We start from the raw sequence: 14,160 nt of genomic DNA on the forward strand, positions 1-14,160 counted from the left end.
CAGGTACTGTTGGTCATCACCCAGGGTGGGCGTGGCTGGAAGGCACCGTTAGCCGTTCCCTGGAGCTGTCCCAGGAGGCGAAGTGTAATTGGTATCACTCTTCACACTGATGCTCTGGAATGGCGGGTCGGGAACCCGTGATCTGGGCTTTCCAACCCACCATCCCAAAGCAGGAAGTGGCGGGCCGCATCACAGGGTCAGCGGTTGGGCGCACCTGCAGTAGTTTACATTTGTTGTTATCAGGAAAGCAGTACACCCTGGTGCCGCCAGAGGGAGCAATGGCAAATACTCTCACTTTTTATTTCTATTGGTCCTTAGACAACTAGAAGCAGTACACCCTGGTGCCGCCGGAGGGAGCAATGGCAAATACTCTCACTTTTTATTTCTATTGGTCCTTGGACAACTAGAAGCAGTACACCCTGGTGCCGCCGGAGGGAGCAATGGCAAATACTCTCACTTTTTATTTCTATTGGGTCCTTAGACAACTAGAATATGAGATAAACGTCAGCGTTGTTGTGGTAACTCATCTTCCCAGGATGCCTCGCTCTTCCGCTTATAGGCATTGCTCTGGTGTGTGTGATGGTTCATAGTACACAAGCACGTCATTTCCCATTACGCTTAATGTAGACAGCCGCTGTTCGGTCCGATACTGACACGCTGCAGGTGGCTATGCTGAGTTGCAGGCTATGGCATCAGTTGGCGGTGTGACCCGAGCTCTCAGACTCCCTGCCAGGCACGGCTATGCTGTGGAGTTCTCTCCATACGTCCCATCCCGGCTGGCCTGTGCAGCCTCCCAGAACTATGGCATATCAGGTGAAGGAGGCTCCACTGTGCTCATCATTTTTCTAGACCAGGCTGGCTTTCCTGTGATTTGGGTTCAGCTCATTGAATGCAAGGCTCTTTCTTAGAATATCTCTGAATATAACTTGTTTAGGTTCACAGGGGCAGCCAGAGAGTGGTTGATTCATGGTTTTATGCCACCTGACCATCCACCTAAAGAGCAAGCAGCCAATCGCGGCTGTACATATGTTGCCATGCCACAGCAAAAGTTAAATCCTGTTGTGTTTGGTGGGCAGTACAGCTAATAGGGGCCACATTGCAACTGGCCGGCAACCACTTAGGGTAGGGTGACCAGAAATCCCCGGACTGAGGACACTGTCCCTGGTTTTGTCCCCGCTTTGCAGGGTGCAACGTGAGCTGGGGCAGGGGAGGTGCGCCCAGGGCCAGCCCTGGCATAGGTTCCACTGAGCCTATTGGGCTGCCTCCGGAGGGGAGGGGGGAGGCATTAAAGCGGAGTTCCAGCCATTTACTCACCTGTCCAACGGTCCAGCGATGCGGCCGCCTGAAGCCTCGATCCTCTCCCTCGGCGCCGGCATCACTGCTGTGGGCACCCGGCTGTTACAGTTTGCGGCTTCACAGCCGGGTACCCACTGCGCATGCGCGAGTCGCGCTGCGCGCCGTGATTGGCCGGCAATCTTCTGGGACCTCTGACGTGTCCCAGAAGATTGCAGGGAGGGAGGGGGAGAGGAGAACTTCCGCTCAGGGCGCCGCGGCGCTCCGAGCGGAAGTGGGAGCGGGTACCTGTCAAAACTAGGTACCCGCTCCCCCCCCCCAAAAAATGACATGCCAAATGTGGCATGTCGGGGAGTCAGGACTCCCTAAAGCGGAAGTTCCACTTTTGGGTGGAACTCCGCTTTAAACAGAGCAGGGTTCTTCAGCTTACTCGGAGCGGCTGCTGTCATACGGAATCACGCCTCCTGGACCACCGCCAAACTATGATAGACCGCACACTGGTGATGTCTATCATAGGAGCTGGTCCAGGAAATGGGACTTCACATGACAGCGGCCATGCCCGGTAAGCAGAAGAACTCTGCTCTGTGTAATCGGACGCCGCTCTAATCCCTATGCACTGGTCACTCTGCATTAATGGGGCACTGGTCACTCTGACTAAAGCCCCGTACACAGGCGTCGATAATTGGCCGTGAATTTTCGACCAACGTCCGATCGGCGATTTTCGGCTTGTTAGTATGATGCTTCAGACAACCGACTACGACTTTTCGGCCGAAAAAAATCTGGTGTGCAGGCTATAAAATTTTTGTTGGCCGTCAACACAATGGCCAATTTTCCGTCAGTCAGTACAGATTTCGGCAGACAAAAATCTGATGAGCAAGACTGGGCATGCTCAGAGAAGAAAAAACACACGGAAAGTAAACCAGCACATGACATCACTTCTGAAGTAGATTTTTGTTGGCCGTGAAAATTCGTGTGCAGTCTAGGCACAGTCCAACCAACAAAACACAACTGCACAAAAGTCGGACGATCGGTCGACCGATAATCGTTGCGTGTGTACTAGGCTTTAGGGTCCATTCACACTGGTGTGTGGTGTGAGCCGGCTGGATATATCCAGTGCTGATACACCGATCAGCATGTTGCACTTTTCATTTGTTTTTTTTTTTTTTAACTTTATTGAAATTTCGCACTGACATTTTATTACAATATAACTAAAGGCAAACATTTTTAAAGTTTTGGATAGAGTAGAGATGAATTAGAACATTTTTAGGTTTTTATTGCTGTCTGTGCCGCCATTATGGAGATTCACCTGCTCTATTTGTCCTATTTACCATTATCATTGAAAGTGAAAATAAAAGAAAATCACATATTTTGGGTTGTCCCCAGAGTAGGAAAAGAGGGTAAATCTTCCAATAGGGACACTAGTTCTGGTGGCCTGGGGGTCCCCAAGGAATTCCCTTTACTTTGGAGGGATTTCCTCTCACTTCCTGTTTGGCTATGGGACAGGAAGTGCAGGAAAATCTCCACAATAGGACACAGATGGCGAAAAAAATCTGACAGGAGTTATAACTCTCCCTTACGCTATTCAAAATGGAAAAAAAAGTTTTGACCATAGTTATAATTTAGGTTCTTTTGCCCACCAGGTGGTGGATTGCCTCGTGCTGCAATAAAAAAAAAAAAAAAAAAAAAAAAAAAAAGTGGTGGGTCCTACTTTTTATTTTATAGCACACACGCCACCCGAAAGCAGCGGTGTGAACCAGGCACATAGGAGACAAGGCATTTTTACCTTCTCTTGCAGTAGGATTTGGCTGGAACAGCTGCCCAACACAACCCCACCACACCTGGTGTGAATAGACCCTTACACTTGTGGCTATCTCTGAAAAGGGATCTGCAGTGGGTCACTTTTTAGAGATCACTACGGGAGTTGCTGGCAGGCTCTCTGGAGGAGAGCCTCTGCCTCCTGAATGCTTGTTTTTCTATGATAATACAGTCCCACAACGGAGGAGCTAGTGATTGGCTCGCTGATGCAGTGCGGCCCCATTCTCTTGAATGAGTTGCGTTCAATGGCGTACTGCCCGGGTTGTTATTTTTGCTTTTGCAGCATGTGTAAAACTTTGTCCCATTGCTGTGCTTTTTTAACCCCTTTCAGCTGGGTTGCATGTGACCACTGTGATTGGCTGTGATCACATGATTAGGAACCAGTCCTGCCGGCTATCAAATGTGAGCGGAGAATGAGAGCTGTCTTTGACAGTTCCATCACTGTGCTGGGACTGAACAATGAGCATGCTCTCAGCACTGCAAGCTCTGCAGCCCAGGAATGTATATATGCAGCATATGGGCATTAAATCTCAGCCTCTTGCCACTGCACATATGGGTTATAAAAAAAACAAGACAAGGTGGGCTCAAGCTCTTATATTTACTGCTCCCCTACTGCAAGTATAAATGTTCTCTTTCAGTTTAAGGCTCGGTTTCCACTTGTGCGACTTGACACATGTCAAGTTGCACAGCAAGTCAAAAGCCATTGATTTCTATCTGGCCCGTTTCCATTGCCGCGACTTGAGTTGCGGCGACTTCAAAAGTAGTTTGTGCACTATTTTTGAGCCGTCTTCAGTGCGACTTCCCTCTATAATAAGGGACAAGTCTCACTGAAAGCCGCAAACAACTTTAGCTACGAAGTCGCGCTAGAAGTAGCACGACTTCGTAGCCGCACTAGTGGAAACCGAGCCTTAAAGGGAAAGTAAAGGCTAATATAACCCAGATTTAAACATTGCTTCCCCCCCTTCCCCATACAAATGCATACTGTTTTGTAAAATAGCTTCATGTAAATGCCTCTTTTACTACCTTTGGTGCAGTCACGGGATTTCTAAGCTCGAGTCCCTCCAGGCTCCATTCACACTTGGCGACTTGGGATCCGACTTGTGAGACCTCAAGTCGCAAAACATGTGAAATTCAGTGTATTTCTATAATAGCCGTACCTACTGACACTACAAAAGTCACTGCGATGTCAGAAAAGTTTCCTGCACTCTGAATTTTGATGTGACTTTGGTCCGGAGAATCCAAAGTCAGATCAAAGTCGCGCTCCAAAGTCACACTGGAAATCATGCAACTTTCAAAATGGGTTAATATAAATGGAGCTTTAGTGTCAGCAAGCAGCTTAACAATAGGGCTTAACCTCCCTGGCGGTATTCCCGTGTGTGGCTCGGGGTGGAATTTCAGTGCCATTAGCGGTAACACTCGGGGTATCGACAGGGAGCATCGCTGGATCCTGGTAGAGGTTACTTACCTTGTCCCCGGGATCCCGCAATGTGTCCCTGCTGCATACGGCGGCCGGATCTTCCGCCTGATGCTGTGAGCCCCGGCTTCTGTCTCCTGCGAGCGTCACGTCACAGGGGGGTGAAACCGGCGGCAAATTTAAATAGTAAAACACACAAACACACTGATATATTGTAATCCTATTCGATTACATTACTAAATAAAATACATTGACATTAGTTTGCCCCCCCCAGTGCCCCTTCTTGCAGTTTTACTGTACTTTTTATTTAAATATACACGTATATCTATATATGTGTATGTGTATATATATATATATATATATATATATATAATATGTATGTATGTGTATGTATATATATATATATATATATGTATATGTATACACACACACATATATATATATATATATATATATATATATATATATACTTTAACTTATTTATAGTTATTTATTATATTATAATTTATGATTTTGTGTTTCAAACTTTATCATACCCGAGATGTTATAAAGAAGAATACACAGTAAAAAAAAAATCACATGTAAATATTTGGTTTGGGCTGCTGGTCCTTAAGAATTACTTGCAAAATGCTATCAGCACCTAAAATTGCAAACAATCATACCGCCAGGGCGGTTAAAAGAGAAGTTTGGAATTTAAAAAAAATGAAACTCACATACTGAATCTATTCCCCACCGCCTCTACAACAAGAAGTGAGCGATCAAAGGCCACTAGTTTCTCAGTGTTCAGTGAGCAGAGAACAGTGACTGTCAGTCACCGGCTCTCTGCTCTGGTCTTCCGGCGCTCACTGAAGAACCAGGCTTTGTAGGGAGAGGCTGGCTTAGGCTGTCAGCGGCATGGTGAGAGGCTGAGCCAGCTGCCGCTTAGGCATCTAGGAGGATCCCGACACTAAAGTCAGGATCCCCTCAGAGCCTGGAACTGCCAAGTGATGTCAGTCAACAGAATACGGGTCACAGGAGGGCAGAACCAAGTGTGCTCCTGTGTCCCAATCCAACAGGAGAAGTAGGGCCAAAAAGGGTTTGGCCCTACTTCTTAAATTCCCAAAGCTGGGATATCTTCTGTCAGTTTCCATTGCCCCCCACCCATTGTTTTTGACACTCCCTCCAATCAGCTGCAGCAGCCACTCACTGCCACAGTGGAGCCTGAGCTTAGAGATTGCATGACCACTTCGAAGGACGTAAGAAACAAAATGCAGACCTTTTTCACAAAGAATATGCATCATGTATATGAGGAGGGGGGTAGCAATGTTTTAAACTTTAGTTATATTAATCTTTAATTCCACTTTTATACAGGTGGTGAGGAGACAACATATCGCCTACCAGCTGCCTGTCAACTCCACTGCAGATCACTTTTCAGAGGGGTGACAAGGGCTGCTGCCTGTTTTAAAAAAGTCCTATAAAAATCAGCAGATTGATTTAGCCATAAAAAGGTTTACCAGGATGACATGAACATGAAGAAGAGTTTTGCTTTTATCGTATTGGTTCCATTGTATATAACATTGCATGCTGGTGTTATTCTGTGCCACACAAGCCTTGCTCTGATCTTCCAAATCATAGTAATGCATTTGTAGCTCCATGAGCCATAAAAAAAAAAAGTCACACGGGTGGTTCATCCCTGGGGTTGAATGGAAAAAAAAAGAAGTTTGCTGTAATAATTATGCGATGTTAGTACAGTGATTTCTTCAATGAACAAGGGGACTGCCCCCCGCCAGAACACATGGGTCAGTGCTCCAGGCATTGACTGTCAGCGCTGATCAGATGCGGATCGGCTATTGGTTTTCCATTATTCAACAGAAGCCGGACAGGCTGCTGTAAACACTGGCCGAATGTTGGCCGGTTTCTGTTGAACCGGCAGGTACCGGCTGATTTTTGTCCAGTGTGTACCAGTCTTGAGACCTCATTCAGATAGGCAAATAGTCTGCTACATTCCGATGTGTGTAAACACTGCATCTGGATCCTGCAGCACCAATGTGCTATGGGAGCATACAAATTGAACATTTAATTAGCTGTGGCCAGAAACGTTGGGTCACCATAACAGCCCCAAAAACTCACAATTGCAGGTTAGTAATGATAGCTTCCATACTAGTATACGATGATGCTCTGTTTCTAACTAGAGATAGGTCAGCTGACAATCATATAGAAACTATGCACCTAGCTTACAAAGGCTCCAGAAAAAACTGCTACATTTTTTTAAAATTGTTCAGCAGATAATCTACTAGACAAGATAGGCCCCTTTGACATGGGCTTTCCGATCAGGCCCCCCTGTCAATTTTTCAGGCGGATCTTATTAAACGCTACATTTACCCCTATGGGGCAGTGGATGTCATCGGTGACATGTCGGCTGACATCCGCTGCTTTCCGATGGTATCCTGTCTGTGAAATCTGGATGGATGGTAAGGCCCCTTTCATACGGGATTTCTGATAAGGTCCACCTGCCAGTTTTTCAGGCGGACCCGATTGGACACTCCATTCACCCCTAGGGGGCAGCGGATGTCAGCGGTGACATATCCGCTGACACCCGCTGCTATCCGATCTGATCCTGTCCGTGAAATGCAGATGGATGGTAACCCTATTTTCCATCCATCTGGCGGATCGGATGAAAACGAACAGGTGATCCGTTTTCATCTGACCTCCCTCCCCATAGGGGAGAGCGGGGCTCTGACAGGTCCGTCTATGCACAGTGAGCAGAGACAGACCTGTCATCTGTCTGCTCAGCTGGGATCAGCGGATCCATCCCCCGCTGAGCAAAGCTGAGTCCGCCAGGACGCCTGAGTGAAAGGACCCTTGTCCTGAGCAGCAGCTGAAAAAAAAAAAAGCAAAAATAAATTAAGTGTGGCGGTTGGCTATAAACTTTCTGTAGTCTGCATTATTTTGTTTGCAGGGTATTCTGCTAAAAAAATTAAAAAAAATAACACGTTGCCCACATAAGTCAGATGTAAAGTATCATTTACTAACATGCAGGAAAAAAAATAATATAATGTGACTTCTGACACTCCCCTCCATGAAAGCTGTATTGTTTTATTTTGGAATTCTTTATACAGTATCTCACAAAAGTGAGTACACCCCTCACATTTTTGTAAATATTTTATTATATCTTTTCATGTGACAGCACTGAAGAAACTACACTTTGCTACAATGTAAAGTAGTGAGTGTACAGCTTGTATAACAGTGTGAATTTGCTGTCCCCTCAAAATAACTCAACACACAGCCTTTATTGTCTAAACCACTGGCAACAAAAGTGAGTACCCCCCTAAGTGAAAATGTCCAAATTGGGCCACAAATTACAATATTTTGTGTGGCCACCATTATTTTCCAGCATTGCCTTAACTCTCTTGGGCATGGAGATCACCAGATCTTCACAGGTTGCCACTGGAGTCCTCTTCCACTCCTCCATGATGATATTATGGAGCTGGTGGATCCTCCACTTTCCGTTTGAGGATGCCCCACAGATGCTCAATAGGGTTTAGGTCTGGAGACATGCTAGGCCAGTCCATCACCTTTACCCTCAGCTTCTTTAGCAAGGCAGTGGTCGTCTTGGAGGTGTGTTCGGTCTTTATCATGTTGGAATATTGCCCTGCCGCCCAGTCTCTGAAGGGAGGGGATCATGCTTTGCTTCAGTATGCTACAGTACATGTTGGCATTCATGGTTCCCTCAATGCACTGTAGCTCCCCAGTGCCAGACATTGACTTTAGGCAAGACATTAATTGCTATATGTTGATTTATTTTGAGGGGACAGCAAATTTACACTGTTATACAAGCTGTACACTCACTACTTTACATTGTAGCAAAGTGTCATTTCTTCAGTGTTGTCACATGAAAAGATATAATAAAATATTTACAAAAATGTAAGGGGTGTATTTACTTTTGTGAGATACTGTACATTAGGGGGGATTTTTGATCAGTCAGTTAAAATGTGTTGATTCATATTAGTAGATTTGTGAGTTTACAGCTTGCAGAAAATGACATTAACAAACTGTTATAATAAACGGTAGATGATGTGAATAATAACAATGGCACATTTTACAGAGACTCTGTATTTTCAAAACAGAATTTTACTTGTTTATTTACTTTATTCTGAATTGAGTGACTGCATATTTACTCACAATGTTTACTGCTTTGGTTTCCTTAGGGTGTGGTACTTTATTTTTATTAGAACAAAATGAAGCTGGACTTGTTTGCATTAAAAGGTAATTTGTTTTATTATATTTTTATGCATTCCACATTTGTGACAATGAACAATTTTTTTTGACGAGCCTGTAATACCCCTTCATTACCAGCACATTTTTTAATTTTTCAGTGCTGTAATAGTTTGACTGACAGTTACCCCGTCATGCATTACTGTACCCAAATTTATTTGATATTATTTTGTTTTTAACAGGTAGGGCTTTCTTTTGGTGGTATTTTATAACAATTTTTTTTTAACAATTGTTTTGCTATAGAAAAGAAAAAAAATCTTCCCTTAAATTCTGCCTTACTTTTAAGGTTTGGGTTTCTTTTAACTCAGCACAATCTCACCTTTTATACTTTGCCAAAAAATTGTGTAAAATAATTTGTCATAAAATAACTTTTGCAAAGAAAAATTTCCCCTGGTTGTGGGACTTTTTAGGCACTGGGTTAAAGAAGTTGAATTTAAACAACAAAATATTTAATGAAAATACAATTTATTAGAAAAAAATAATTTTTTTCTAATAAATTGTATTTTCATTAAAGCGGTAGTATCCCGCTTTTTGACACTTTTACCTACAGGTAAGCCTATAATAAGGCTTACCTGTAGGTACAAATAATATCTCCTAAACCGGCATGGTTTAGGAGATATTTACAGTGCATGTAGCCGCTCGCGCAAGCGGCGCATGCGCTCTGAAGGTCCGGGGGGACCTTCAATTAGTTTGCCGGGAGCTTGCCGGAAAATCACTCCCGCGCGCATGCGCGGGATTGACGTCATCGCGGCTCCGGCCAATCATCGCGCCGGAGCCGTCTCTTCCGGCCACTCACCGTGCCGGAGCCGCCGAACCCGGAAGAGACGGCGAGGGATCATGGCAGCGCCCGCAGCGATGTCCGGGGGTCCGTGTCGGGGCTTCGTTCTATGGTAAGTTACACATAATGGGCTAGTATGCGATGCATACTAGCTCATTATGCCTTTGTCTTGCAGGTTTTTTATTATTTTTATTTTTTTTTATTTTTTAGGGTTTACAACCGCTTTAAATATTTTGTTGTTTACATTCAACTTCCTTAAACCAGTGCCTAAAAAGTCCCACAACCAGGGGAAATTTTTCTTTGCAATTCTTACCCGGGATGTGGCACACCTAGGATTAGTCCAACACGAGCACAGTTGTGCATAAAATAACTTTAGTCTATTTTTTTCTGAAATGTTGTTTTTCATAAAGCGCTAAAATCGTGTGACATAAAAAATTGTATATCTGCTTTCAGCAAATATTTAATGTTTTGCGGGTTTTATGTCATCTTCAGGCCCTAAAATGCACTTTTTTTAAACGTGTGTACATGTGTGTAAACAAAACAAAATGCAGAAATGGCTTTGGCAGTGAAAGGGTTAATATATAAATCACAATCAGAGGCAGGAAGGAGCTTAGATGTGTAGTAAAATAGAGGGTTAACAAAACAACCCTACACTGCGTAAAAAAATGAAAGTGGATTAGCATCTGCTGCTGATTAATTCATTAATTTACTATTCATAGATTACTACGATTCCTCTCCTACCTTTGTTGCAATAGGAAGGGGGCGGGAATATCAATGTAAACATTACTATGTGATCGTTGTAATTGGTTATCATAGTGATCACATACTATAGATCTTTTCAGATGGGCTCAGTACACAGGGTCTATGAACTAATGATGGCTCCGTTCTCAATGATTAACTGAAACAATGGCAGCCCAAAGGCTGTTTCCTCAGTGGTGTTTATAAAGGATGGCAATACATTAGAGTCCGTCAAGCTGCCATTTTTTAACTTACCGCTGTAAAAAAAAAAAAAAAGCAGTTAATGCAATTTGATATGTTCTAATAATTTGTATTTCAAGGTTTTTTTTAAAGTGGTACCTTAATGTTATGTTTCAAAAACTGAACTTTTGGAGAACGTGTAGTTTGTTCTCCTGCTGAAACCCAGCAATGAGCAAGGTGTTAAAAAGTTTCTGATCAGTTTGGGCTGTAGTTTACACAGGGATAAGGTCCCTCCCTCTGTTCAGGGAAAAAGTAACAGGTTTCCCAGACAACCCACCATATTCGCTACTTATAATCCCCAGACTCCCCTGCCACCTTGGTCTCCTACTCCCAATAGGAGGGTGGGAGCTTACACAAGTCTAAGGTCTCACAACCCACTCTGGGCAAGGTAACCGGATCACTAGCTAGCCCACACCCTCCACTGCTTGTACTCACCTTCTCTGCACTCCCCAGCCATCTAAGGCCATGTGCACATTAGCGTTTAGGCCCGTGTGTGTTGCATCCTGGCTTTTTCAGGAGTCTGCAAGACAGAGCTGTATCATCATAGATTTTGACAGGCTAAAATATGTGGTGGCTGGATGGTTTACTGAGTGGTGCTTGCTTTTATGGCCATATGCATTCTGTAATTATGTCAATAATTGTATACGACCCTAAATGCAAGTACCACTTGGTACAGTATCCAGCTGTCTCCAGCCACTGTGTGTGTCAGCCATTTATAGAATTTTGACAAGCTGCTGGCAACAGGACTGGATGCTGCACCTGTGCCTCATTATAAGCACCCAAAAACGCTTGGGATGTGCCGCACTCAGCTAGTTTGCATGTGGCCTTATGCTGTAATGTATAAGTGCTAATTCACTTATGTGTTAAGTGGTTTTATAATTTTTCTGCTTTGATTATCTGGGAGGACACTGGAAGTTTTTTAAGTGTATGCCCTATTCAAACTTCCCAACTGGTGTGCGTTGGAGTCTGCACAGGCAAAGATCTTTGCCCTTTTCCCCCATGAGATCACTTAAGTCTGGCTTAGGTAACCAGTGCCTACGTCATGGTAGGAAAGGACAGAGTCAAATGTTCTCCTTTACACAAAAAGGGCCACATATTTCAGGGGCAGAGGAGGAGCATTTACGCCAACCCGTTACTTTGCCTTGAATAGGCAATGTGTGGGTTTGTTGTAAGGGTGTTTTTTTTTTTTTTTGAGAGATGTAAACTAATGTAAGTTATGTAATAGATAACCACCACTTGTGTCATCCGCTCCGTATGTCCGCATACCATCCCATCCATTTGCGGATGATATACGGACATAATGTATGTCTATGGGCATTGCGGATGTCAGCAGATGACACCGCTGACATCCGATTTTGCATCCATTCCGTTTTTTTAAACGGAACAAAAATAGGGTTCTGTTCCGTTCCAAAAAACAGAACAGAACTGAAAGGACGAAAATCGGATGTCAGCGGATGGTCATCCGCTGACATCCGCAATCCCATTGACTTAAATTATGTCCGTATATCATTTGCAAAAAAATAGGATGATTTGCGGACATGCGGAACGCCCGTGTGAAAGGGACCTTAAGAGCTTTAGATGATCTTGCCATTACTTTGTTGCAAAAAAAACTGAATTGACTTTTTAATAGGTTCTCTTTACATTTACAATGATAAGGGTTTGAAATGTTTTCCCACTGATCATCACATCTCTGAATGTATTCTGTGTACACTTCATAGAACAACACTATTTGATTTTGTTTCAGATTGGTGAGAACGTTTCCCTACTTGATGTTTACTGATGCCTTCAACCAAAGTAGGGAGACTTTCTCCAGTTCAGGATCTGAAGTGAAAGCCAGTATACAGTTAGATGGCATAGCCTTTACATTTCTATGGAGAATTCAGTAGGGGATTTATGACACTCTAATTATAATAATAAAACATGCTCTTTAAAGCCAGTAGTCAGAAGTTAAAGCGGTTATAAAGGAACATAGGTGCTTCCTATTGGGGCACACCTGTGGGCTAATTTCTGAGCAGAGCTGTGTGCTTATATAGACACACACAGAACAGTCTGACCCTGTTCCCTGCTCCAGTCTCATAGGATTTGATTGACAGCAGCAGGAGCCAATGATTCACACTGCTGCCTCTGTGTCCTGTGAGGAGAGAAACATAGACCAGCATGGCTGCAGACGGGTTAAACTATGGAGATAGGATTCAGATAGGGAGGCGAGGAGGCATTATAATTACAGTACTGGGACAATTTTTACCTTAATGCAGAAAATGTATTAAGGTAAAAGTCTCCTGTCTTTAGAACCATTTTATTCTTACAGCCAAGTTTTGCAATATGGCTAGGAATTGGGTGAAATCTCCTCTCTGGAGTCATGGACAACAAGAAAGATTTAGAAGGTGGTTAAAATTTCACTTAAGCCCCCAAAAAACATAAAAGTAATCTAATGAGTTTTGGGAGTTTTTTTAACCTGGTGATTTTTTTTTTTTTTTAAAAACTGTACAATTGGAATAGAAATGAAAATAAACTACCCAATAAGTGCCATCATCCAAATGAGTCAATAGAAAAAGGGGAATGTAGGTTGGAGTACAAAGACAAAGAGAGTTATGGATCTCATTATGTGCCTTTTGAAAGTCAACTTCCCCTTTTTTGGGCATGTCTGGTTGTACTCCAACCTACATTCCCCTTTTTCTATGTACAATTGGAATGTTTTCTTCTTTTGTTCATAGACTGTTAATTATCTGTTTACATTCTCCCTTTCATTTCATGTTTTGCCTCCTACAGCTTTGACTGGAGCGATGCCCTCTTTGATATAACATGGAGTGAGATCAGTGAGAACATTCTTGTTACCTCTTGTGGAGATGGATCTCTCCAGTTGTGGGATGTATCCAACCCTCAAGGACCTTTACGTGTATTCAGAGAGCACCTCCAGGAGGTATGATACAAATATAACATCCTGCTTTTTTCTTTAATTAACCACTTAAGGACCGAGTTTATTTTTGACACATGTTGTTCACAAGTTAAAATCCATATTTTTTGCTAGAAAACTACTTAGAACCCCCAAACATTTATTATTTATTTTATTTATTTTTTTATTTTTAGCACAGGTTTTAAAAAAAAAGAAATCTGATCACTTTTATTGCTTTCACAAGCAATGTAAACATCCCTTGTGACAGCAATAGACAGTGACAGGTACTCTTTATGGAGGGATCGGGGTCTAAAAGACCCTAGACCCCTCCACTGCACTTCCATGTATTCAAAATGCTGAAAACGTCATTTTTTGAATACTGTCACTTTTTAAATTTGGCGCCTTTAGCAGCCGAGTAACCCGGATGTGACGTCATGAATGTCGCCTCCAGGTTACGTCATCGGAGACCCGATTGAAGCCCGAATCCTGCTTTGATCGGGACTCCAACCAGCTGGCGGACATGCCGGCTGATTACTCGGGTCTCCCGGTGGGACGGGAGACCCAGGCAGAGCCGCGGGAGGCAGCGGGAGTGGGGGGGGGGCGTCCCCTCCCGCATGCTGGGGTAACAATTGAGCGGCTCCTGAGTACTATTTCAGTCTTTGCAGATGACACCAAGCTTTGCAGTGGAATAACTTCTTTACAGGATGTCTCCAATTTACAAGCTGACCTCAATGC

At 43.6% G+C, this 14,160-nt stretch overlaps 1 protein-coding gene across 1 annotated transcript in view; it reads left to right on the forward strand.

The window, feature by feature from the left end:
* Positions 1-565: 565 nt before the first annotated feature.
* Positions 566-14,160, forward strand: part of PEX7 (peroxisomal biogenesis factor 7) — a 387,996-nt gene continuing 374,401 nt past the window's right edge. The window contains exons 1-3 of the mRNA XM_082250007.1: positions 566-813; positions 8,710-8,767; positions 13,302-13,452. Of these exons, the coding sequence (XP_082106133.1) occupies positions 687-813; positions 8,710-8,767; positions 13,302-13,452 (336 nt within the window). The 5' untranslated portion in view covers positions 566-686. The remainder of the gene's footprint in view (positions 814-8,709; positions 8,768-13,301; positions 13,453-14,160) is intronic.

This window comes from Pelophylax lessonae (genome assembly GCF_965119305.1).
Source record: "Pelophylax lessonae genome assembly, chromosome: 3".
NCBI classification, from domain to species: domain Eukaryota; kingdom Metazoa; phylum Chordata; class Amphibia; order Anura; family Ranidae; genus Pelophylax; species Pelophylax lessonae.